The sequence below is a fragment of the Rattus norvegicus genome, chromosome 20 (genome assembly GCF_021556685.1).
Source record: "Rattus norvegicus strain SHRSP/BbbUtx chromosome 20, alternate assembly SHRSP_T2T, whole genome shotgun sequence".
NCBI lineage: Eukaryota > Metazoa > Chordata > Mammalia > Rodentia > Muridae > Rattus > Rattus norvegicus.
This window is the reverse complement of record NC_141553.1, coordinates 9,394,476-9,418,871: the sequence shown is the minus strand read 5'-3', so window position 1 is coordinate 9,418,871 and position 24,396 is coordinate 9,394,476. Positions and strand designations below refer to the sequence as shown.

The 24,396-nt window shown below is 46.4% G+C and overlaps 1 protein-coding gene and 1 long non-coding RNA gene across 12 annotated transcripts in view; one reads left to right on the top strand and one right to left on the bottom strand.

The window, feature by feature from the left end:
* Positions 1-9,577: 9,577 nt before the first annotated feature.
* On the bottom strand, positions 9,578-13,770 carry LOC102548069 (uncharacterized). The gene is made up of 3 exons (XR_015645644.1): positions 13,365-13,770; positions 10,867-10,986; positions 9,578-10,627 (listed from the first exon to the last, which is right to left on the bottom strand). It is a non-coding gene; the product is annotated as an uncharacterized LOC102548069 (long non-coding RNA).
* Positions 13,632-24,396, top strand: part of Btbd9 (BTB domain containing 9) — a 357,021-nt gene continuing 346,256 nt past the window's right edge. For 7 of the 11 annotated variants that reach the window (XR_015644580.1, XR_015644579.1, XR_015644582.1 and 4 more), the window contains exon 1: positions 13,632-13,956. Coding sequence is in view for 2 of the 11 variants with exons in the window: in NM_001434574.1 (NP_001421503.1) it covers positions 18,632-18,673 (42 nt within the window). In the remaining 9 variants the exon portion in view is untranslated. 11 annotated transcript variants of the gene reach the window in all.

Sequence of the window (24,396 nt, the reverse complement as noted above, 5' to 3'; positions counted from 1 at the left end):
CAGGGCTAAGAGCTGTGCCCTTGCAGAGGACCTGAGTTGAGTTCCCAGCGCCCATGTTGTCATACCAACCTTTTTTACATTTGGCTTATTTTTCTAGGAGCTGTACATATGTACACACACACACACACACACACACACACTTCTAAAATATATATTTTTTTTAAAAACGTATTTACAATAGGCTTTAAGGGTTTAAAGGCTTTAAAATGATCCATTTATTTGGCGAATGCTGTGGTATTCTGCATCCTAGGAAAAAACAGGCAGGGATTCTAATTTCTGAATTAAATGCAGCTTGTTGCTTGTATTGCTTTTTTACATTAGCAAAATAAATAAATAAATAAATGAATGAATGAATAAATAAATAAATAAATAAATACCAAAGGCCACAAATGAGGAAATAATTTTATATGTCCACAATCTAGTCTAATGTCATTTAAGCATTCAAACATTATTTTAGTCCTTAAACATACAAGGAACGATGAAAAAATATCATGAGGTGATAAGTGAAAGACAATGTAATTTGCATTTATCATGTTTTTGTTGTAAGCAAGGAAAAGTCATAGAAATATATAGGGAAATAAACCAAGTTATGATCATCACTGGGTGCAAACTTACCTTCCTGCTATTTTTGTGTATTTTACACATTATTTGAAATGAGCAAGTTTTACTTTCCTGTTTTTTCCTTTTTTTTTTTTAATTTATTTATTTAATGTATATGAGTACACTGTCGCTATCTTCAGACACACCAGAAGAGGGCATCAGATCCCATTACAGATGGTTGTGAGCCACCATGTGGTTGCTGGGAATTGAACTCAGGACCTCTGGAAGAGCAGTCAGTGCTCTTAACCACTGAGCCATCTCTCCAGCCCCTCCTCTTTTTTTTGTTTATGTTCATTGGTGTTTTGCCTGTTAGTATGTCTGTGTGAGGGTGTCTGGTCTGGAACTACCACCACAGACAGCTGTGAGCTGCCGCGTGAGTGCTGGGACTTGAACCCAGGTTCAAGTGTCTTGATCAGCTGGTGTTCTCAACCGCTGAGCCATCTCTCCAGCCCCACAAATACTACTTCCCAAATACGGAAATTTTAATGAGAAGTATTTCTTAATGTGTTAACATTTAGGTTTTTTTTTTAAAAACCCTTTGGTAAATAAGGTATTTTTAAAATGCTTGTCTAATCCAATGTAGTGGTGCAGGCCTTTAACTCCAGCACTTGGGATGCACGGAGAGTGGATTTCTGTGAGCTCAAGGCCAGCTTGATGTTACCCGAGGAGGTCTAGGAAAGCCAGAGCTACGGTAGTGAGAGCCTGTCTCGAAAAACAAAACCGAAATAATATCTTTTGTCTGAGGCCCAAACTCCCAAACTTCTATTTAGGGTGAAAACATTTTAAAGGCTAGAAAATATGTCTAAGTTGTTTGAAGCTCTTTGCATAGTTAAAAAGTCATATTCTAAATGATAAGGTTCAATTCAGTGGCTTTCAAATTTACTATGCTCATTCCTACAGCTGAACTAGGTAGAGAACGGTCAAGAAAGCCAGCCTCTTCTCATCCTCAGCCCGCTCTGCTCATTCTGAAGCAGTCCTCTTTCTTTTTTTGACGTTTTGTAGTTTAAAGCTATAGTCCCCTAGACACACTCCTACCAGCCATAAATCCCCAAGCGTACTGCTGACTTCCAGAAGCTGTGCCCAGAAGCCAATGACAAGCCTCTGCCTTTACAGAGCAACAGATGACCTACATCTCGGGGCCGTGGATTCTCCTTTTTGTCCGTTAGCTACGGGAAGATGCAGTCTCTACCTAGGGACTCATTGATCTTCGGGGCTGCCCTTGCCGACTCCCCTCCCAGGCCAAAGCTTCAAGGTTCCAAGTGATCAAGGTTAGGAGGCTCTTTCCTGTCTGGCACTGCAGGGGCCCGTGGTCCAGCTGCTTGAATGGATCTGGGCCACGAGTTCCAAGACATGCAGGGAGGTGAGTTAATGTTTTCAGCACTGGGTCATGTAACGACATAAAGATTTAATGGAGTGTGCAGAGCACAATTGGAGGCACAAAGTCATATTAAAGGTCTGTGTGGATCAAGGCTGGGGATACAAACGTGGTGGCAGTGTTGAGAAAAATTATGATCTGCGGAGAAAGGATAAACGGAACGTTGGCAGACAAAGTATCAATAGGAGTAAACTAGGTTTGAAATCAATACTAACCACCCTTTGTGGGTCTATCAGCGGCACTTTTTAGTGTTAGATGGACATTTGTGGATCTCAAGGATTGGACATGTTTCAGGATCATTTGGGGTTTATTGAAACACAGGCCCATTGAGGGAATAGGCCTGCAGAGGGTTCTAAAATGAATGTTTGGATAAATATTTGCTCTATGCGTGTGCGTGTGCGTGTGCGTGAGTGCGTGTGTGCACGTGTGTGTGCGTGCGTGCGTGGTGTGTGTGTGTGTGTGTGTGTGTGTGTGTGTGTGTGTTGGGGGGTGGGGAGAGACTGTGTGAAGGTCAGAGGCTGGCATCAGGATATCTTCTTCCATTGCTATACCTTCAGGTTTTCAAAAACCTGGCCTATGGCTGACTGAACGTGGATGTGACCATTTGAGCTAGACTGCTGGCCATGGAGCTCCTAGGATTCATTGTCTCCAGGCAAGCTCAGCATTGGGGTTACAGATGACTACACTAAACTCTTCCACATGGGTTCTGGGGATCCCAACCACAGGCTCTCAAGCTTCTCCAGCAGGTACCTTGACCACCAGGCTATCTCCACGGCCTTATACTAAGCATGCCTGTCAAGTTCCCAGGTGATGCTGGTGTGGCTGGTCAGTCATGGACCACACTTTGAGGATGGGAGCCCTAGTTATCAATGTTTTCCATGAATCTGTGGGTTAGCAGTGCCTAGACTTGTTAGGACAGGAAGTACCAGAATGGCAGGTGGGGAAGGGGGGGAGAGAGGTGGGAGGAGCACTGAATGGGGACCCTGGTAAATAAGCACTGTCCTTGGGAACTGGGGGAAATCATGTCTGGCTCACTTGCTGTGACCTGGCAGTCTTCCTGGCAGACACTCAGTGGATTCTCAATCTGAAAAGAAGTTCAAGTGTTGAAATCAGGTAAGCATCCCCACCCCACCCCCTTTTAAAAACGATTTATGTATATGAGTATGCTCGTATACATATACATGGCATCAGCTCCCATTACAGATGGTTGTGAGCCACCATGTGGTCGTTGGGAATTGACCTCAGGACCTCCGGAAGAGCAGCCAGTGCTCTTAACCACTGAGCTACCTCTCCAGCCCATCGGGTTAGCATTTCTGAGTTTTGGATCAGCAGCCCTTGGTCTTTCCATCACACATCTCTGGTTTCTCTTTGAGAGTATGGAGGGAGCAGACATTGGGTAGCTGCCCACTGGCTTTCCCTTTATGATCCATGTTCTCCCAGCTCTCTCCATGACTCTGCTCATCAGTGGCCTCTATGACTTTGCTAATCATCTGTTATAGTGCCACCGTCTTCCTATTGGATTAAGCAGCTTAGCCATGTCACGGTGCGTCCTACTTTCAGCTGCAGGGAATTCAGAGTTCAACTCCCAGTGACACAGGTGTCATCATTAATGGATGTCTTTCAGAAATTGCTCTCACGGTCAACCGATAGCTTTTCTGCTGGTACATAAGCTACCTCTCCCCGCCGTGCTAACTTCTCTAAAGAACCAATATTTCAAGTCAGGAGAAGCAGTCACCTATGGGGAAGAGGAAACAGCAGTAACTGGAAGCACAGGGACTTTCGGGGAAGGGTACTGCAATGTTCCATTTTTTAAAACTAGGGTACACCGTGAACGCCTGCCTAACACATTGTATTGGGTGCCTTACTGTTCTTGTTAGACCTCAACTAATAACGCTCTTCCCCAAATGAAATTACCTTAAGTGGGAGAAGAGTGAAGGGAGGAACACTCTGTGGGTTAGAACCAATGTGTCCAGACCTGTCCTATCCACGGTCCCCGTCGTCACCCCTCCTCCCCACCACCACCATTTGTGTTGCCATCTCCTTACCACAGAGTATAGTTAGTGACTGAAGAACACACACCCTGCTCATTAGAAGAACATGGTTTTAGGGGCTAGGGAGACCGCTAAGAGGCTAAAAAAGCACCAACCATGCAAGCTGCAACCCGCATTTATAAAAAGGACAAGAAGCTGGATGTGGCCGCATGCATCCTTAATCCCAGCACCCCTGTGGTGAGATGGGTGGTGGAGACAGGCGTGTGGCCCAGGAGCTGGCAGGCCAGATAGCCTGGAGCACATACCCGGGAAGTTGCCCTCGGATGGCATCGGGGCACCCGACACAGGCACACACTTGGCCTTTCTTGACCTGCCCTTCCCTTTGCTTCCATGAAGGGACCTGTGATCGCTAGTTCTGACTTTCCTGGCTGTTCTGTCTCCAGGTTCTCCTCTCTTCTAACCCAGGTGAGGTTAAAAAGGAGCTGACTCCAGGCAGAAGGTCTTGACTCCTTCACTAAAGGTGGGTCTGCCGTGACTTTTCCTCACAGGGGTTGGGGTCCAGAAGCGGGAGGCGAATGTGAACTATTGTGCACCCCGTGCCTGGAATAGAAACTGTTCCTTTAATACTCTCCTCAGCACTGCCCTTTCCACACAGGCTCTTCTTTCTTTGGCGATGTCTCTCACTTTCATGGCCTTCCCTATCATCTCTTTGATAAAAATCATTTAAGGAGATAAAAAGATTAAAGCTGTAACTTAGACAGAGGAAACGAAGACGCATCATTAATGCACAGTACTAGTTGGCCTCCGTGTGTCAGTCTTCCTAGACTTCCGGAACAAGACAGATAAGCTTTTTTTCCCCCACACGGAGAACTGCCTTTCACTTCTGCCATTTGTATGCCCTTCTAGTGTCATACCTCTCTTCTATCTCCTGATCTTCCTTTTATGTCCTCCGTCTGTCACAACACTGACGGCTTCCTTTCTATCTCTACCCCAAAGCAGCCCCTTTCAGATGCTGGCATATCGTAACCCTCAGAGGAAACCAACCGTACACCATCTGAAAGAAGCCAGTCACAAAGGACCACAGGCTGTGAGAGTCCGTGCCTATGAAACGGTCAGAATAGGCAACCTGTTGAGGCTGAAAGCCCAATGCTTGTTTCCTGGTGCTGGAGATGAGGGTGGGGAAAAGGGAGGGACTGACAATGGGAACAGGATCTCTTTTTGTTGCATTGAAATGTTTTAAGTTGGATGAGATGTTTGAGGAGGTTTGTGAACACACTAAAACCCACTAAACCACATTCTTTTAAACAGAGACTCTCATGCTAGTAAAGCTATTAGAAAAAAAACTAACAGAAAAACCATAGTGGTGTAGGTTGATCAGTATTCTGTCAGCAAAACAAACACTACCAAAAGGAGAGAATTTATGAGGAAAGGCTGATTTCTATTTATATACATTTGTATATGTGCATGTGTATGGGTGTCTGTGGAAGCCATAGTGGAGTGGTGGACAGCCTGGAGCTGCAGTTGCAGGGGTTGTGAGCTGCCCAATGTGGGTACTGGGAGCTCAACTCTGGTCCTCTGCAAGAGCAGAAAGTATCCTGTAACTGCTGGACCATCCCTCCATCCCCAGAGATGGTTTCATAGTTTCATTATGTGGCCACTCAGCCTGGTTATTCTGGGCCCATGGTAAGGAATGTCTTGTCTCTTGATAGCTGAGAAGCAAAGACAGACCTCGATTTTATAATAAAATCTACTCTCCAAACCCAGTAAGCTGCGTCTATAAATAGACCGACCCTTTAGTAGGTCAGAGGTCTTCTGATCCCATCACCTTCCACGGCTTCCTCTTTCCACTGCTGCTCAGGGGACGAAGCCTTCGATGCGTGGGGGTTTGCAAGGCTTTCGAGATCTAAACCACAGCAGTTTGTTGAAAGAGACTTCTGACCTTCGCCCAGAGCTGAGTAAGTAGGCTCTCTTCCGTAGGTTTTAGAGGTCCGATTTAGTTAAAAGAAGCATCAATAAAGAACTCCTATGTGCTGATTGCTGCTCTGGAGCCACACACTGAGAAGCACTGTCCTGCAGAAGCTGGTGTCTGTCAAAGGTTTTAGAAAAATCTTTCTTCAGCAAGCACTTAATTTTACACTATTAAATTTGGAATCTTCATTTTCCATTCACATCTAAACAAAACCCTACACTGGTTTTCCTCAGGGTAGCATATGGAAGTTCTGTATTAGGGCTACCTGTATGTTTGCCAAACAACAGAAGGAGACTTCCTCAGAACTCTTCAAGGACAGCGTCTGGTGATGGGTATCCATGTCCAAGCCTGTAGGGGGTGGGCCTAATGCTGCTTGTATTCTAATGCTAATTTGGGGCCCCCCAAGATTGGTTGCCCGAGAGAGTCAGCAAGGTGTTGAGTGACCCCGCCTCCAGTCGATTGTGATTGGTAAATAAAGATGCCAACAGCCAATAGCTGGGCAGAAGAGACAGAGGCGGGGTTGAGGTTTAGCGGGCTTAAGGAGCCTAAGAGGAAGAAGAATGTGAAGGAGACAGAAACCACCATGGGTTAGCTGAGCCATAAAAAAGCAATTGAGGGCTGCCCAACTGGAGTTAGAACAGCCCAGATGGAACATAGAAAATATTAAGTAATAACTCGGGGTTATGGATAGGAAAGCAGATTCTTATAGCACGGAGGGTGGGCAGTTGCCCAGCTAATGTGCTGCCTAAGGCTTATTAAAAATATAAAAGCTGTGGGTGATTTTTATCCGGGAACTCAATAACCTCAGGCAGGGTGGATACCCCAGGCCAGGATTTTAATATTTTCTACCACACACGGCATTCATTTGTACACCAAGCACTCCGCCTTACCTGCTTGAGTTTCACGTGATTTCTAGACTGGCACAATCCAAAAGAACGTCCTGCAACAACCCAAACACTGCATGCGTGCGCATCCTGATACAGTAGCTGTTGAGTTCTTCAAATGGCGCTAGGACTGAGAATGAATGCTTACACTCCAGGCTGCCACACTGAGCCTGCAGCTCTTGACCCTTAGCTCCTTGAAGCTGGGACCCTCTGTGTCTAGCTCAAAGTGACTGGCAAATGAAAAGCGGCAGTAAGAAAGCTGAGGCAGTCGCTGATTTTTTGGTTTTTTTAAGGTTCTTGCTACATACATAAAATTATGATAGGCCTCCCATTTATAAGCAGCTTTAGTAACCCAATGATAATTTCAGGATTAAACCATTAAGCCAGTGAGATAACTGCTATCTGAGCACAGTTCCTATGAATAGCCATCACAGCCAACCAACTTCACCATCTCCTATATCAATATTAAAGCTATGTTAAGACGACAATGAAGTCAGGTAGTGGTGGCGCACACCTTTGATCCCAGCGCTCAGGAGGCCAAGGCAGGTGGATCTCTGAGTTTGAGGTCAACCTGGTCTACAGAGTTAGTTCCAGGATAGCCAGGGCTACACAGGGAAACCCTGTCTCCAAAAACCAAACCAAACCAAAAAAACCACCACAAAAAAGACAATGGTGATTTTTTTTTATTCTTTGATGTACTTTCTGTTAAAAGATATACATGTGGAAACATTTACTACAGAACATAATCAGATCATTAATTTGTGAGGTAGAACTGAGTTATAAGACTGTGGTGGGCTGGAGAGTGGCTCAGTGGTTAAGAGCACTGACTGCGGGGCTGGGGATTTAGCTCAGTGGTAGAGCGCTTACCTAGGAAGCACAAGGCCCTGGGTTCGGTCCCCAGCTCCGAAAAAAAGAACCAAAAAAAAAAAAAAAAAAAAAAAAGAGCACTGACTGCTTTTCCAGAGGTCCTGAGTTCAATTCCCAGCAACCACATGGTAGCTCACAACTATCTGTAATGGGATCCCAATGTCCTCTTCTGGTGCGTCTGAAGACAGTGACAGTATACTCATATGCATAAATAAAGACTATGGTATGTAGAGTTATTCTTTGAAATTCAAGACCACTGGGAGAGATGAGAGCAACTGAGTGGCTTGGGGAACGTGAGACTTGTTCTCTGGGATCTGAAGAAGTCATTAGACACACAGGGCCTTCCCAGGCTGAAGTGAAGGCACGGGGCTACAATGTCTGCATTAGATAGCCGTCCTAAGTATATTCACCATGTTCCCCTCACACAACTTGAGTGGACCGCTCCAAGTACAGAGACTGTAAACTTCTATGCAGACACACAGGCTAAGACTTTATCCCTGGGCACTCAATCTAGCTGCTTTTTTAAATATCTTTTTTCTCCGGTCCTGGAGATTAAGCCCAGGGTCTTGCACTAGCCAAAGCAAACTCTACCAGAGCGGCATTCTTGGCCCAGAGACACAGATCTCATTTAGAGTTTTCAGGGCAGCTTAGATGAAAAGAGGAACCACTGAGCCACAGTTTCCTCCTCTACAAAACAATGCCAGCTACTTAAATCACTTCAGGATGCTTTGATTTGGAAGAACTGTCCTGTGGGAGATTTCCTGCAGGGAATGCAAAGCTATCAAGTGCAGAGTTAAGTCACTCAGGAAAGACATCCCTAGGTTCTGGGAAGTTCTTCCTTCTGGGGAGGCACGGTACTTGACAAGCGGTAGGTAGGTGGGGGAAGGTTTGCAAGCGTGGGCTCAGGACAGTATGGACAAGCATGTTTTCCGTGGGACCAGCTAGCATTGTGTGCCTGGCTAAAGACAGGTACACAGCGTTCGGAATTCAGTAGTATTAGCAGATGGGTGGGGGTTGACAGCTTTTTGTGAAGAGTGAGTCACCCCATGTGACCATTCCTGTCTCTATGGTGGTAGCTGGGGATGTGGGGGAAGGGGCACAGGCAATCTAGGACTTTTCATAAAACCAGGTTTTCAAAGAAGAAAAAGTGTTCAAGATCATCAAGCTTTAGCCAGCAGAGCAGAAAGTCTATAAAAGTACACATTGTTTCTCCTCTTTTAAAAAAAATTGACATTAGTTGCCAATACATAGAGAATGATAGATTTTAAGCCTGACAATGCTGGATGCTTCTATTATAGCACATGGCAAAATCTCCAGAACACTGCCCATCTGCCTGAGCTATTTAAGCACTGAAATGCTCTGTTGGAGAATCATGGAAGACTTGGGATAAAATGTTTTTCCCAGAAAGTATTAGTGAACATATTAGCATGTTAGTATTAATATTCATGTGTGTGTGTATGTGTGTGTGTCTCTGTGTGGGCATGTGTGTATGTGAGTACAGAAGTTCTGGGTCCAGAAGAGGACACTGGATCCCTCTGAGCCAGTGTTTCAGGAAGTGAGTTATGAGTGAGTGCTGGGAAGCAAACTCCAATCCCCTGCAAAAGCAGTGTACACTCTTAACCACTGAGCCATCGCTCTAGCCCAGCAGTGTACACTCTTAACCACTGAGCCATCGCTCCAGCCCAGCAGTGTACACTCTTAACCACTGAGCTGTCGCTCCAGCTTCACTGCTCGCTCCTTACTAGAAGATCTGAAAGGGCCCTGATGGAATGTATGACTATTAGCAAAGTGAGTGGTTAATAAAGTGATTGCTTACACACTTTACGGGATCACATGCAAAGTATATCCCTTGGTAAAGAAATGAGACTCAGACAATTCCTTTCATCTCAGCACCCAGAAGGCAGGCAGGTCTATTGGAGTGCAAGGATGGCCAGGGCTACACAGTGAGGCCCCGCCTCTCAAACAAAACAAACTAGAAGAGGCTAACCTGGTATTAGCTACTGGACTCAAGCCAATTAAACTTAGGGCATGTAGCTGTAGTTTTGGAACTACAGCCCCTCTGACAAAGTGAGTAACAAGGCCAGCTACACATATAAAACTCCATCTTAACAAAATGTCATCAGCAGATAGGAAACAGACTTTCTTTTTTTCTAAGGCATGAGGAATATGTGTCTAAAGAACCCACGGTATCTATTTTACACACACACACACACACACACACACACAGAGAGAGAGAGAGAGAGAGAGAGAGAGAGAGAGAGAGAGAGAGAGAGGAGAGAGGAGAGAGAGGAGAGAGAGGAGAGAGAGGAGAGAGAGAGAGAGAGAGAGAGAGAGAGAGAGAGAGAGAGAGAGAGAGAGAAGAGCCACAACTTGGCTCTTTGATGCTACTTGGAATGCTTTCTGGCCTAGACAATGATTTTTTTCTTTTAATCTGGACTTGGAACTAGTTATTACCCAGAATCTAAATATGGGAAATTAAAGTTACAAACATTTAAGAAAGTGTATGTGTGTATGTGTGTGTGTGCGCGTGCCTGTGTGTGTTTTTGCCACAGCTCATGTTTGGAGGTCAGAGGACAACTTTTGAAACACTATTTTGTGTGTGTGTATACTCAAGCATGTGTGCCATATACATGCATAATCGAAGAATGACATGAAGAGGTTGGTTCTGGGTACCAGGTGGGTCCGCATCGGGCTGAACAGCAACAAGTGCTTTTATCCTGTGAGCCATATGGCTGGCCCCATAACATTCTTCTTAAAATGCGGAGCATCATTAGTAGGTAGCTGAGCCTCGAAGATGTGAGGCCTAGTGGGTGCTCCTTAAGTCATTAAAACGTGAGTCCTTGCAGGGTACTGTGGGATCCTTGCTTTTTTGTTTTCTTTTGGCTTCCTGGTCATGAGGTGAGCGGTTTTGCTCCTCCATGCACTCTGTCACTTCACAGGTCTAAAACAATGGAGCCAGCCATTACCACACTGAAACCTCTAGAACAGGAGCTGGGCCAAACATGGTTGTCCTGGATGTTTTCGTTGAGGTGCTGATGGGAGACTACCAGACCAACGCAGAGACATGCATACGAATCCACTCAGTTACAAATGCCAAGTGAACACATTTCCTCGGGGCTTTGGGACAGGGGCACGAAGAGGGAAGGAAGCATGGTTATGCAGTTCAGTTGTCTAACTTACATCACTCACAGGCAGAGACACACTGCTCATCAAGAGTGGTTAAAAGATTTGCAGCTTCCAACTCTAAAAGGTTGCTCTCAGGTTCAAGTAAGGAGCGGAATGGGATCACGCACAGCAGCCCTGTAACACAGACACCGCTGAGCTGTGTAAGCCATGTTTTCTAGCCCCCCTCCAAGTGAACCGGGACTGCACGGTATGAATGGGTAGTTCCTGGGTTGTAGCATTGGGAATCCTCTTAATAATTTTGTGATCTTGAGTAATTATGCAAGCTCTCGTGAGGCAGCTTTCTGATTCCTAAGCACAGGCATAGGAACTGTGTGCCTGGCATGAGGCAAGCGACACTAGTAGAGTAAATGCTGCCGTGCATGGACATTGTCTTAATAGTATGGAGAAAGAGCGTTTAAATCAATTCGAACTTGGTTTTCTTAGGAAGGTAACTGCCTGTCCTGGCTCTAAATCTTGGTCTATTAACTCTTTCGCCCTTATACAGTTTGCCATAGTATACCTGTGCCTTAACAAACAAACCAAAACCAACCGAACCCTCCCAAAACCCCCCAAAAACCAAAACCCATTTATGGCAGCTAGTTATCTACCCACGTGTGTCTACCTCTCCTCCAAACTGAACTGCTAGAACAACTGAGCGACAAGCATAGTTCTCTGGACAGAAGGTGGCACATCTTCTATTAATTTTCAAGTGTTGGGTGAAACTCGTTGGATTTGCTAATGGTTGCTGTTACCAGCTGCTGGGTCTAACATAAAAGTGGAAGTTATATTCTTTCTCTTTGATGCCCTTCACATCTCTGCTTCTCTCATCAGTCACAGACCCGTGCAGTTTGGCCATTTGACATTTTCCTCTAAATGTGGACGGCCGCTCCATTGGACTGTAGTCACAGTGCTCAGTCTGTGAGGTAGCCTGATAAACTGTCCCCTCTCTTCCTGGACAAAGGAGAACGCACCAGGGAGCTGTCCTCTTTATTCTCCACACTACTGGTTTCTTATGGCTGTTGTGACAAGTCAGTACAAACCGCATGGACACCATCCCAATTCTCGTTACAGTTCTAGAGGTCAAGCCCTAGATTCAAGAACCCAGTCGTTTGCCCTTTCCGGCTTCTGTAGGCTGCCTGTGCTCCTTTGTTCCTTTTTGAAGGCTGGCTGGGCAGTAGCTTCAAAGCTGTCTCCCCTGCTTCTCTCGTAAGCTTTTTTTTTGGACTCTGATGCTCTTGTCCTAGCAGGCCAGTTTCAAGGCAATCTCCTCAATCTTCACTGAACCATGTCTGCAAACTCCCTTCTGTCACCTTACAGAAAGGATCATCACATTAGGGTGACGGGAGTGTGGGTTGGGGGTTGTAGGTCTTGGTGGGGAACACGATTCTGTAAAACACAACCAACAAAGTTGGGATTGGGTATCACCTGTGGGCGGTTTCCTAATATTAAACTCTAGGGTTTGCTCTGTAGCCCTGAACTAGGCGTCTTCATCTTACCACACCGTTTCTTCAAAGATTTCCCAGTCCAGCTTGTCCCCTTTGTGCTTCTTTTTTTTTTTTTTCCTTTTCTTTTTTTTTTCCCGGAGCTGGGGACCGAACCCAAGGCCTTGCGCTTGCTAGGCAAGCACTCGCCCTTTGTTCTTTTAAATTTACTAATACCGAAGTCAGTTCTCCAAGGACAAGTAGATTGGGGACATACATAGTGGGAGGTGGAGGTTATTAAATTGATGGAGGCCGTTCCACATGGAGGATGTGAGCAGAGCATGTTTCCCCAACTAACATATCCACATTCCATCGTTCTACCACGTCATGGGTGAGGAATGCCACTACGATTTGGTAACTTATACACAAAGGCAGCTTTCTTTCCATCTTGCTAAATGTTACTCCCACCTATCCCAGCACCCATGCTAGAAACCTGGCCTACCCATTCATCCTCCGCTTTTCCATCCCTGGCCTCTGCGTTTCCATCCCTACCACCAGCATCTTGGTTGTAGCTCTGTTTGCTTCCTTGGCCCCAGCCCTTGCTAGGTCTGTTCATTTTTTTTTTTTTTTTGGATCTTTTTTTCGGAGCTGGGGACCGAACCCAGGGCCTTGCGCTTCCTAGGCAAGCGCTCTACCACTGAGCTAAATCCCCAACCCCGGTCTGTTCATTTTCAACTGCCTATTTAAGACGTCTTTGCTTGGAATTAAGTCTTCAAATTCCGCACCCAGGTAAGCCTCTCGTGTGAGACGGCTCTTCTGTTTCAGCCAGGATCAATCAGACCTGCAACCCAATTTCTGTGGCTTCAAAGCCCACAAGTCCCCGCTTCTTACAGGAAAGATGGAGTCTAATGGGCTCCATACTTAACACTTGGTAGTCCTGGAAGGTGGAGTACTTATGTCCCGGCTTCTGTCAGGGTCTGAAGTTAGGAGTTCGAATGAGACCAGGTTCCCCGGCAGCCTCGCACGCATTATCTCGCTCTAAATCGACACCTTTCTAGAGCAAGCAGGTCGGGTATTAGTCTTCTCACTTACAGAACGAGGAGACTGAGTCGTGGTCTTTCGGGCCTGGCTTTCATAGCACCTTGATGCAGTTAATGACTCCCTTGGCTCACTCTTTCTCCTTGTCCAACTTTCTCGCACCTAGCTGACTGCCCATCAGGCCAGCGGCTAACTGCAGAAGGACGAGGCTTTCTGCAACAGGCGCGCTCCTGCTCTTCCCCATACGCAGTGACGCGACCGATGACGCTATTCAGTGACGTGCGATGACAAGCCTTGCCCCGAGCCAGGTGTCCGCAGTGCGGTCACACCCTGAGGGCCCAGTTCAGGAGGGGCAGTGGCTCCGACCTGGGGGGAGACGCGCCGCAAGACCCCCGCCTGAAGCGAACTGAGGCCCTGAAGTCCTGGATCCTACCCGCCCGCGGTTGATCCGTTGCTAAGTGACGCCAGCGCGCAAAGCGCGTGCGCGGCCACGGCGGTGTGCGTGAAAGCGGGCGCGCGCCGCGACGGCGGCGGCGAGGAAGGCGGCGACGGCGGCGGTCCAGGGGGCGGTGGCCACGAGGCGGGGTCGCTGCTGGCGGAAGAGACGTGTGTGGCGGCGTCTAGGTCGCTGAGGAACATCGTCGGGGTGAGTCGCCCGGACCGTTCGTGGGAGGTGGGGCCTGGCCGCACCTGCTGCGCGGGCCCGGGGCGCGAGGACGCGCCCCCCCCCGCCGGACCCGCGCGCGCCGCTCCACGCCCCTCGGCCGCTGGTTCCGGGGGCGGGGACGGGGGCTGACGAGGGTCAGTTCCGGGGCCTGGAGCTCTGGGGGCGCGCAGGAGAGAGGGGTGCCGAGGGACAAGTGACTAGATTCCAGGGTGACGCCGCCAGCTTCCCTAACACGGAGGAATCCCAAGCGGGAGAAGCCCGTGTTCCTCAGCAGCCTCGCGTCCACACTGAGACGCGACTGTGCAAACCTGACAGACGCGGAAACGGGGACCCTAGAGGTTGGGGTTCGCAAAGTTTTGGGTTAACCGCGAAGGGCTTCGTTGGCTCTACTCTGGCGGGTCTGGGAGTAGGAGTGGATTGTGAGGGAGAGAGTTAGAACCTGTGCCTGCGTGAGCGTCGGGCACACCCACGACCTGGGGAAGGCGACCTGTCAGTGTAGATGAGGGTTGGCTAACCTGTTGCCTGGACCTTCCAGCCTCACGTGCATGCCCACGTGCTTCTCTGACATTTAAAAAAAAATCCAGCGTTGATACACATTTTGAAGCTAAGGGACCATATCCATCCAGTATTGTTACTTCCACATAGACTCAAATCTGCCCTTGTATCTATTTCCCAGAACTGGGCTGTGCTTTGGTCATTGCAATGGCCCTGCGGGCAGGTCAGCCCTGCCTTTTTTTTTTTTTGTCTGTGTTTTCCTAGGAGCAGTGCGAGCTGTTATTTATCTGGTGGAAATAGAGGTTCTGTTCCACGCGTGGGATGTCATGGTGAAGCTGGAGTTAAGCCAGTATACAGGATTCTAGTGGGTCAGTTGCGTGTGGTGGTTTATTAAGGAGGGATAATGGAGACGCATGGAAGAAATAATTCTTCCCGTTATCGGTTAAAGGCAGTGCCAAAAACCAGTGACCGGATAGGGAGCAATGACATTTGATCATGCGTAAAAATTGAAGGACATAACTTTAGCGTTTCCACCCCGAATCTACAATCCGGAGGTTCAGTTTTATAACTGAGTCGCTGTAACGTATGACCTCTGAAGTGCTCACGTCTTGAAATCCGTAAAGCTTGCGCTGTAAAACCAAAATATTCAGGAGCCACTGTTGTTCTGCGAGCTTTTGGGAGTAGAGTTACCCGTTTTCCCTTTTGCCTGTGTCTCCTAGAAAACTGTTCGCCCCCGAGTAGATAGCTACGTAATGATGGAGCCTCATACTGAGTGGACATGGTTTATCAGTACTTGGGGAGCATTTAGTTTCATTCTTCACTTAGTGTGACCACCTCCCTCTTTCCAGAGTTGTGCCTAATTAGTGAGAGGATTGTGGAGTCCCAAGTGAGGTCTGAAACCAGCCCTTTTTCTTTTAAGAGTGAGCCATCCAGTCAGGAAAAGAAATTATATATCAAAGAATCCCAGAAGGAAGTGAGGTGGCAGTATTAGGTGGGGGGGGGGGGCAATAGTATAGGAGACATTTACACAGGAAGAGGTCAGAGCTAGGGTTGGCCTTTAAATGGAAAGTAAGATCGGAATTAGGAAAGAGTTAAGTCCTGTGGCGAAGAGTTAGTGCTAATTTGGTCACACGATGGCGGAAGGATATTTTGAGGAGACTTGTGTGACTGGAGCAGAGAAGGTTCCCTGTACAGAAATAGTGGGGAGAGAGACTTCACAGGGTGGCAGTAAGAGTGTTACACACATCCCATTAATTCCAGGGAGGAGGGGCCTCTACTTGAGGAAGTGCTTCCATCAGACTGGCCTGTGCAGGAGTGTGGGGCGTTTTCTTAACTGATGGGTGACATAGGAGGGCCTACCCAGCCCTCACATAGCTACGCCTTGGCAGGTGGTCCTGGGTTGTAGGAGGAGGCAAGCCAGGAGACTGCATCCGACTTCTGCCTCCAGGGCCTGCCTTTGCTTTTCTTTTTTTTTTTGTTTTTTCTTTTTTTCGGAGCTGGGGACCGAACCCAGGGCCTTGCGCTTCCTAGGCAAGCGCTCTACCACTGAGCTAAATCCCCAACCCCTGCCTTTGCTTTTCTTGAGGGTGAACAGTTATAGCCTGTCATCAAAATAACCCCCCTCCCAAGCTGGTTTTGATTAGGGTTTTATCACAGTAACAACAAATCAACTGGGACAGAGTCTGTCTGTAGGGTGGGATAAGGTGTTATTAATCAAAATAAAGTCTTAGACAAGGATAAGTTGCAAGTGTTATTCTTCTAAAACACCCATTTTTGTTTTGTTTTTCTTTAAAAAATTGCTTATTTTAATCTTTGTTTCTTGAGATAGGGCTTTAGATTTATCCCTGGCTGGTCTCGAACTGTACACTTAGTATGCTCTTCCTGACTCTGCTTCCTGAGTACTGGAAGGCACCAAGCCCTGCCTAAAGATGAATGTTAACTTCCTTAGAGGATATGTGGCTGAGCCAGGATCACATTTCTGTGTCCTCTGGCTCCATTTAGTAATTAGAATAAATGTTTCATTCCTGCGTATTTATCCTGGGTTGTCCGTATTACGTGGCTTAGCCACTAAAATGTACCTAATGGGCTTAGGCTGCTGTTTTGGACATTGACAGAAATGCTTTAACCAATGTTGTCATCTAACTACACTCGGTGACACAGTTTCCGTCACGATTATCTCTCACAGTGCCCTGCCAAACAATAACTGCCAATCCTGTGACAAAAGTACAAAGGTGTAGCTAGAAAGGGAGTCTGTCTGAAGAAGGTCCTAAGAAACAGCGACAAAAGGATCTGACAGTAACTAGACTCTGCTGGAGAATATTAAGCCATCTATATAACGTTTTTCATTATTAGAAAATTCTTGAGCTCTTTGTAGTGACACATACTTGTAATCTCAGCACTTGGAAGCATCCTCTGCAGCGTGAACTGAAGCCAGCCGGGGCCACGTGAGATTCTGTCTCACCTTCGTCTCCCCTCTCCCCGAAAAAGACAAAACTCTGTGGGCTGGTTTGTAAGCCAGAGGTCGAATTGCTGAGATGTATAAAGTTACTCAGCAAGCGCTGCATTATTTAACATCTCAGCAAATATTTATGAGGCGCTAGCTATGACTAGATGCTCATTCCGTCAGGTGCCGAGAGGACAGATGAATGGGAGCTGTGGTACCTTTGACATGCGGGTGTTTGTCAGAGATGGTAAACCTCCAGCTGTCGTAAGCTGTGATAAGTTGAGCACTTTGAGAATTAACAAATTACTAGAGGAATTGACCACACTTGGGGAAACATTGATGACAGAAGATGAGAAGAGGCTAGATATTAAGTAGATTCCTGCTGTATGTAAAGAGGAAGGCACCTTTCTAGGTAGACAGTCTTTGCTGAGTGTTAAAATTGAGTGGTTCTTTAGGGAACAACCCGAGTTGTTTACCAGCTTACTGTGTGTCAGTGGAGATAGGATAGATACATTAGAGCCAAATTATGACTGGATCTAGGATTTTCTTTGACAGGGTCTCTCTCTTTAGCCCTGGCTGTCCTGGAACTCATTATAGAGCCTTGGGCTCAGTGCCTCTGCCTCCGGAGCACTGTGATTAAAGGGGGTGCCACCAGCTCTTGCCCACTCTATTCTAAACGGTCTCGACCCACTGTTCATTGACTTGGCAGTGGAAACCAGATTAAGCTCATGATCAGGGAGCAGGCGGCAGCCCACATAGGCTGCTGTAGAGGAGGGAGATGGACATGCTGCTCTCTCAGGAGAGGGACAGGGATGGAGAGCAGTCAGGGACATTCTAGTTGCTAAGAGTTTGCAATTTTAAGTATGTAGAGGGGAGGGGATAGGTAAAGATGATGGCCTGCCATGAGCAGGTGGGTGATTATGATGCCATTGATTAGAAAATAAAGGAGGATGGGTTGCAGTGCAGACAGGCCATGGTGCTGTGTTAGTTTTAAGGAGCTTATGTGGAGTTTCAGTTGACAGATCCTCTAGGTAGATAAGTCGGAATTCTCCTGTGGAGTTGATGAGAGGACCAGGAACAGTGTAGTGTAAACCCGAACTGTTGGACCCTTGGAGGTAAGAGGATATGAGGTCAAATCCTTGAACTTTTGTACTATTTATTGGCTCAGTGACCATGTCTCCAATTGATGTCCTTATCCTCTGCTTTTTGTTGGAATTAAAGCATTCTTGTGAAGACCAAGTAAGGCACGTGTACTTGGTGATGGCAGGATGTGTTGTGCACACAAACACCGAACGGTAACAGTAGTAAACTTGTGTACACGGAGATGGTCTAACTATATAAATCAGAGGCTGGCAGTTGGAAAGGACAAAGAATGGGACATGTGAAGCATGCATGGTTCCAGCTCACGACCGGCTCTCAATCTGCTTCTGTTTCTGTGAGAAAATACTAGAAAACAAAGAGTTTCAGCCGCAGAAATTTGTTCCCTCAGAGTTCTAGAAGTTGAGATGTCCAAGATCAGGTGCTGGCATATGAGGGGTGGTGTCTGTCTGTCCCTTTCTCTTTTTATGGGAGCCCCACTCCTGCAGTAGCAACAGAGGCCTCATGCTTTTATTACCTCACAAACGCTCCATCTCTACACAGTTGCGCTGAGGATTAAGTGTCCAACCCCTTCCACCTGTAGAACCTTTTCCAAACTTGAGCAGGCAACTGCAGAACATGGAGGCCTTGGTAAAACACAGAAATCCAGGCCCTTTCCCTGTAAGTTTCCCATTGAGGACGTGTGGGTGGGGCTTGAACAGTGCCCAGGTGAGGCTGTGCGGGGACCACATTGAGCACCGTTGGAGACCCGTGCGCTAGGGGAGTGAGCATGGGCAGAAACGGAGCTGTGGAAGTGTTTGGAGGTCTAGGGAGGAGTGCAGAGAGAATCAAGAGTGGAATGGTTTCGAACCGTAGGGTCATCACCTGAGGAGTTTCCATTTAGTGATGTTTTCTCCAGAGTCTACCAACAGCCAGGTACGTGACAGTGTGTGGATGAGTATTTTAAACTGCTGATCCATCGCCGTGGGTGAGCATGTGCCCTTCACACTGATTTCATTTGGGTTCCTGCATCGAGATGAGGATACCATTTCTAATTTTACACATATAAAATAGCTAAAGACTCTTTTCCATAAGCTGATGTGTAACTTGTGCATTTGGCTTTCTGTTACATACTTAGTCCTCACCCCCACACCCCCCCTTTTTCATTTTAGGAAAAAAAATGACAGTTCAGGTTGTAAAATCATCATCATCTTCCTCCTCTTCCTCCTCTTCCTCCTCTTCTTCCTCCTCCTCCTTTTTTTTCCCTTTGGAGAAATTGACACAGACCAGAGTGACTGGGGAAGTGAGGAATGGCCTCTATCAGAGTGGCCCGTGGCTGTGTCTGTGGGACATTGCTTTGTTTAATGGTTCACATGGAGGGCCCAGCCTACTGTGCTTATTGCCGTCACGGGCAGGTGCTTCTGGGTGGTATGGGAAACTGAGAGAAGCAAGGGAGCAGGCCGGGAGGCAGAGTTCCTCATGGTCTCTGCTTCAGCTGCTGCCTTCGAATTCCTGCCTGAGCCCCTGCCCTGACTTCCTTCCGTGATGGCCTGTGAGCCCTAAACCGAAATAAACCCTTTCCTCCCCATGTTGGTTTTAGTCAGTGTATTATCACAACGGCAGAAAGAGCACAAAGTCTGTGCGAATGGCGTGTGTCAGGATTCCAGTGTGGGTCATACCGTCAGGGAAGCAATGATAGGCTCCTTGCTTCTAGGGAGTTTACAGAAAGTCTGGAAAGTGTGCAAGCCAAGGGATAGAACCTGTCTGGTTAACCTAGATGTAGAGCACTCTAAGTCTCAGGTCAGCTTGAGGATGGGCATTAGGCTCTCTGGGCCCATGCACTGGGGATAGCTAATGTGTAGCATAGATACTAGTATTTTTTTTTTTTTAAGTTCTTTTTTTTTTTTTTTTTTTCCAGAGCTGGGGACCGAACCCAGGGCCTTGCGCTTGCTAGGCAAGTGCTCTACCACTGAGCTAAATCCCCAACCAGTATTTTTTTTTTTTTTTTTAATTAGGAAGTTGAAAGGAGTTGTTTCTTTTCTCTGTCAAGGTATTAAGTGTTTGCTGGGCAGTAGTGGTGCATGCCTTTAATCCCAGCAGGTGGGAGGCAGAGGCAAGCACATCTCTGTGAGTTCGAGGCCAGTCTGGTCTACAGCGATAGTTCCAAGACAACCAGGGCTACAGAGAAACCCTGTCTTGAAAAACAAAAGATATTAAATATTAACCGTTTTCCCAGACTTTGTGTGAAGTGTTAGGCAGGATCATGGTTCATTGAGCTTTGTTCTGGGCACCTAAAACTGGTTGTAATTCAGTAGGATGAATGCAAGCACATGTATGTTGTCAGGATGGGGGAGGACGCCTGACTTTTTAAAAACTTCAGATTATATTGATAAGAACACTATACTGAGAACTTGAAGTTAAATTTATCAGCTTTTTGTATGCAAGGGGCCCTTGAGGAGTACAGACGTGTTTAGCTTCTTTTCTTTGCAATCCAATTTGTAATTTGGTGGAGGAGAGAGTGCAATTAGAGAGAGAAAATAGACTGCACAGGAATATGTTAAGGCCGTATAAATATTGATTGCAGGCGAGGTACTTGTGCTTGTTGAGTGGGTAAGTGTTCAGTTTTGATTTCAGTTCATAAGCCTTTGTAATCTTTCAGAATTATAACAAGTCTGGGACTGGAGTTGGAGCTTAGCTGGCAGAGGCCTTTGCAGGACATTTCAGATCGAATCTGTGATAGCAGGGTTTAATGCTTGCCTAGCAAGCGTGGAGCCCCTGAGTTCACTCTCTAGTGCTAAAGAAGTCAGGCATGGTGGCACGCACTGCCCACATCTGTATCCTAGCGCTTGGAAGGTGAAGGCAGGAGGGAGGCTCAGAAGTTCATGGTCATCTTCAGCTACATAGGGAATGGGAAGTCAGTTCGGGATGTGTGAGACCCTGTCCAAATTAAAAAAAAAAAAAAAGCCATAAATCTGGTCATTTCAACCTCCTAGGCTACCTTTTGCATGTGAATATGAGACACAGAAATATTCCAGAGATCTGTGTCCTTGTGGTTGATGGTTTGGGAGGTCTGCCTAGCATGCTAGCCCGCTTTCCGTTAGTGTAGTACGCGTTTGAGACAAACCAGCCTAATACGAGAAAAGGTTTACTTTGGCTTCTAGTTTCGGAGCTTTACGTCCATGTTGCAAATGCTGATGGGTATTTGTGTTGGAGAAGCATATCATGGCTAGAGTCCAAAGGTTCCGCAGTCACCTTTGAGGGCATGGTCCCAATAAAATCTGCCATGAGGCTCCACCTCCTGAAGGTAGCACTCGTGTGAGTCATAGACTAGGCACCAAGCCTTAATGCATGGACCATGGGAGGATACTTAAAACCCAAGATGTAGCATCCATGTAAGGAGAGTACTAGTTACAATTTGTATCCTAAATGCTGCCCAGGACCCTGTTAATGATGGCGGCATTCTTGGAGAATAGCAGCACTTTTAGGAGCTGGACCTACTAGAAGGAATCTAGGCTATTGGGACAGTATGGAAGATATTTGGGATCCCATCCCGTCCTGTTAGCCTCTCTGCTTCCTGGCCACTCCCTGCTGCCCTGCTGCCCTACTTCAGCACAGGTTAGAAAAGCAGCAGATCGGCGGCTGGTGGATAGAGACTTCAGTGAGCACGAATCTTTCCTCCTTTCAACTTCTCAGGCGTGTGTCAGTGACAGAAAGCTGACTAATGTAAGGGTCATTAACAACAAGGAGCCATGTAGTGAGTGGCAGTGTTGTGTGGGAACCTTTCTGTGTGTTTTTTAACTCTAATGATCTTGAAAACCTGACAACTATCCCATTTGTACTAATGAGCCGAGTGGGTTCCAGAATGGGGAGCAATTTGTCCGCAGTCTGTAGCCAGTGAGGGATGGCGTTGCCTTTCAGCCCTAGGCTGGGACTCTTAATTCCAGTGCTCTTTCTACTTAATGTCAACTCCCGGTTTCAGAATCAGCATGGAGTCCTAGCATGTGATGTCCTAATAGACACACGCACACGCACATGCACACACAGGTACTTCTGCAGAGTATGCGAAACTTGTTAGAACAGAATCTTAGCAAACACTTAAATGCTTGAAGATAATTTGATAACATATTTAAGGCTGGAGAGGAAAGGAGACACAGTCAAAGGCTATATTCTGATTAGCCTATGAACAAGTGCTGTCTTTTGGTTCTTTTTTTTTTTTTTTTTTTTTTTTTTGGAGCTGGGGACCGAACCCAGGGCCTTGCTGTCTTTTGAATGATATATTTTACATAGGCATTTGGTTTTCTTTTTTTTTTTTTTTTTTTTTTTTTTTTTTTTTTTTTTTTTTTTTTTTTTTTTTGGAGCTGGGGACCGAACCCAGGGCCTTGCGCTTCCTAGGTAAGCGCTCTACCACTGAGCTAAATCCCCAGCCCCGGTTTTCTTTCTTTTTTTTTTTTTTTTTAAATCTTTCATTTTAATTTCTTTTTTTTTAAAGATCTATTTATTTATCATATACAAGTACACTGTCGCTGTCTTCACACACACCAGAAGAGGGCATCAGATCCCATTACAAATGGGTGTGAGCCACCATGTGGTTGCTGGGAATTGAACTCAGAACCTCTGGAAGAGCAGTCCGGGCTCTTAACCTCTGAGCCATCTCTCCTGCCTGGTTTTCTTTATGTACAGGTACAACATGTTCTTGAGAAAGAACTGTGGCTTTCCAAGCTCATCAGGAGCATTTTGAGCTCATCAATGGCAAGTAACTTCAGAACGTAAAACCCGGTGGTGGTTTGGAAGAATGGCCCCCATAGGCTCAGAGATTTAAATGCTTGGTCCTCAGTTGCTGGGACTGTTAGGGAATGTGGCCTTGATAGAGGAAGTGTGCCACTAGGACTGCTCTTTGCGTTTGCAAAAGCCATTACCAGTTCGTATTGTGTCTGGGTCCTGCTTGTGGATGTGGGCTTCAGCTACTGCTTCAGTGCTTTGTCTGCCTTTGCCTACCTGTCTTCTACTGTGCTCCTGCCGGAATGGTGGTGGACCACCTTCTGAGACCGGCAGCCCCAGGAAACTCTTTTAAGTTGTCTCTTCACAGCAAGGGAGCAGTGACTCCTTGAAGTCTTATCCCAAGCAATGGAGCACTTGAGACTTAGTAGCTAATCTTCCTGCTGTCTACATCACTTCTTCCTTATTGAAATGTTGACGTTTGTCTTTTCACCAAGCAAATTCATTATAATTATGGTATAATTGAGTTGTTTTGATTTGGTTCATTCCTGGCATTTTGACTGACTCACTCTTATTCATCCTATTTCTACTTTCCTGGAAATACAGACTGTAATTATTTTTGTAAAAGTCAGTTTCATCTAACTTAGCAATAAATATTTGTACGGAAATTGTAATTGTGCAAATGCATTAGCTACTAAATACCATACCAGTATCTAATGCATTCCAATAAAGCAAATTTAGTTGTTTCAAACAGCAAACTTGTTTTTTTTTTTTTTAGTGACTGTGGGTCAGGATCTCAAAAATAGCCTTGCTGGGTATTGTAGCTCAGAGAGCCTGGCGAGTTTCTGTTTGGCCTTTGAAGTGCTGTGGACTTTGTCCAAAGGCTCAGATAGGCTGGGAGAGTCTGCTGGAAAGATGGCCCATGCAGATGACTGTTGGGCAGAGGCCTTACGCCACTCATGGGGGTCTGCTTGAGGGTCTGGCAGGGTCACTTGGCTTCATCCAGAGCCACTGATGAAAGACTGAGGAAGAACCCACACGTCTGCTTGCCCTCTTTGAAGGATCAGTGTTACCTCTGTTTTCTTTCAATTACAGAGTCCAGCCCCTGCTTAAGACAGCAGTTAGGCTCCACCCATTTTGGAAGGAGGAATGGAAGAATTTTGGACAGTTTTTTTTTCTTTCTTTTTTTTTTTTTTTCGGAGCTGGGGACCGAACCCAGGGCCTTGTGCTCGCTAGGCAAGCGCTCTATCACTGAGCTAAATCCCCAACCCCTGGATAGTTTTTTAAAGTGGACATTTCTCCAGGGGAAGCCATTTCATCAGCTGAGATTGTCTCTGTTAGACACATGCAGTCTTTTTCTGACTCATGTGTTCACAGCATGGGAGAAATGACTACTGAAGCATTATAAAGTTATTAAGCAAGTTTCTGTAACTGGGCTTGTGGATTCCTGGAAGTTCTCTATCTGTCACATTAGGACACTTCATTTAGGCATTTTTATGGGAGGACAAGAAGTAAGAATGACAGGGTCTTACTGTGTAGCCCAGGGAGGTCTCAGATGTATACAGCTGTGCTTCTGTAAGTTCAGTCCCCCTGCCTCTGCCTCCTAACTGCTGCGATTTAAGGCGAGCATCACCACCACCGCCTGGCACACTTGAAACTTTTAATCTTTTAAAATACAGCCACATGGT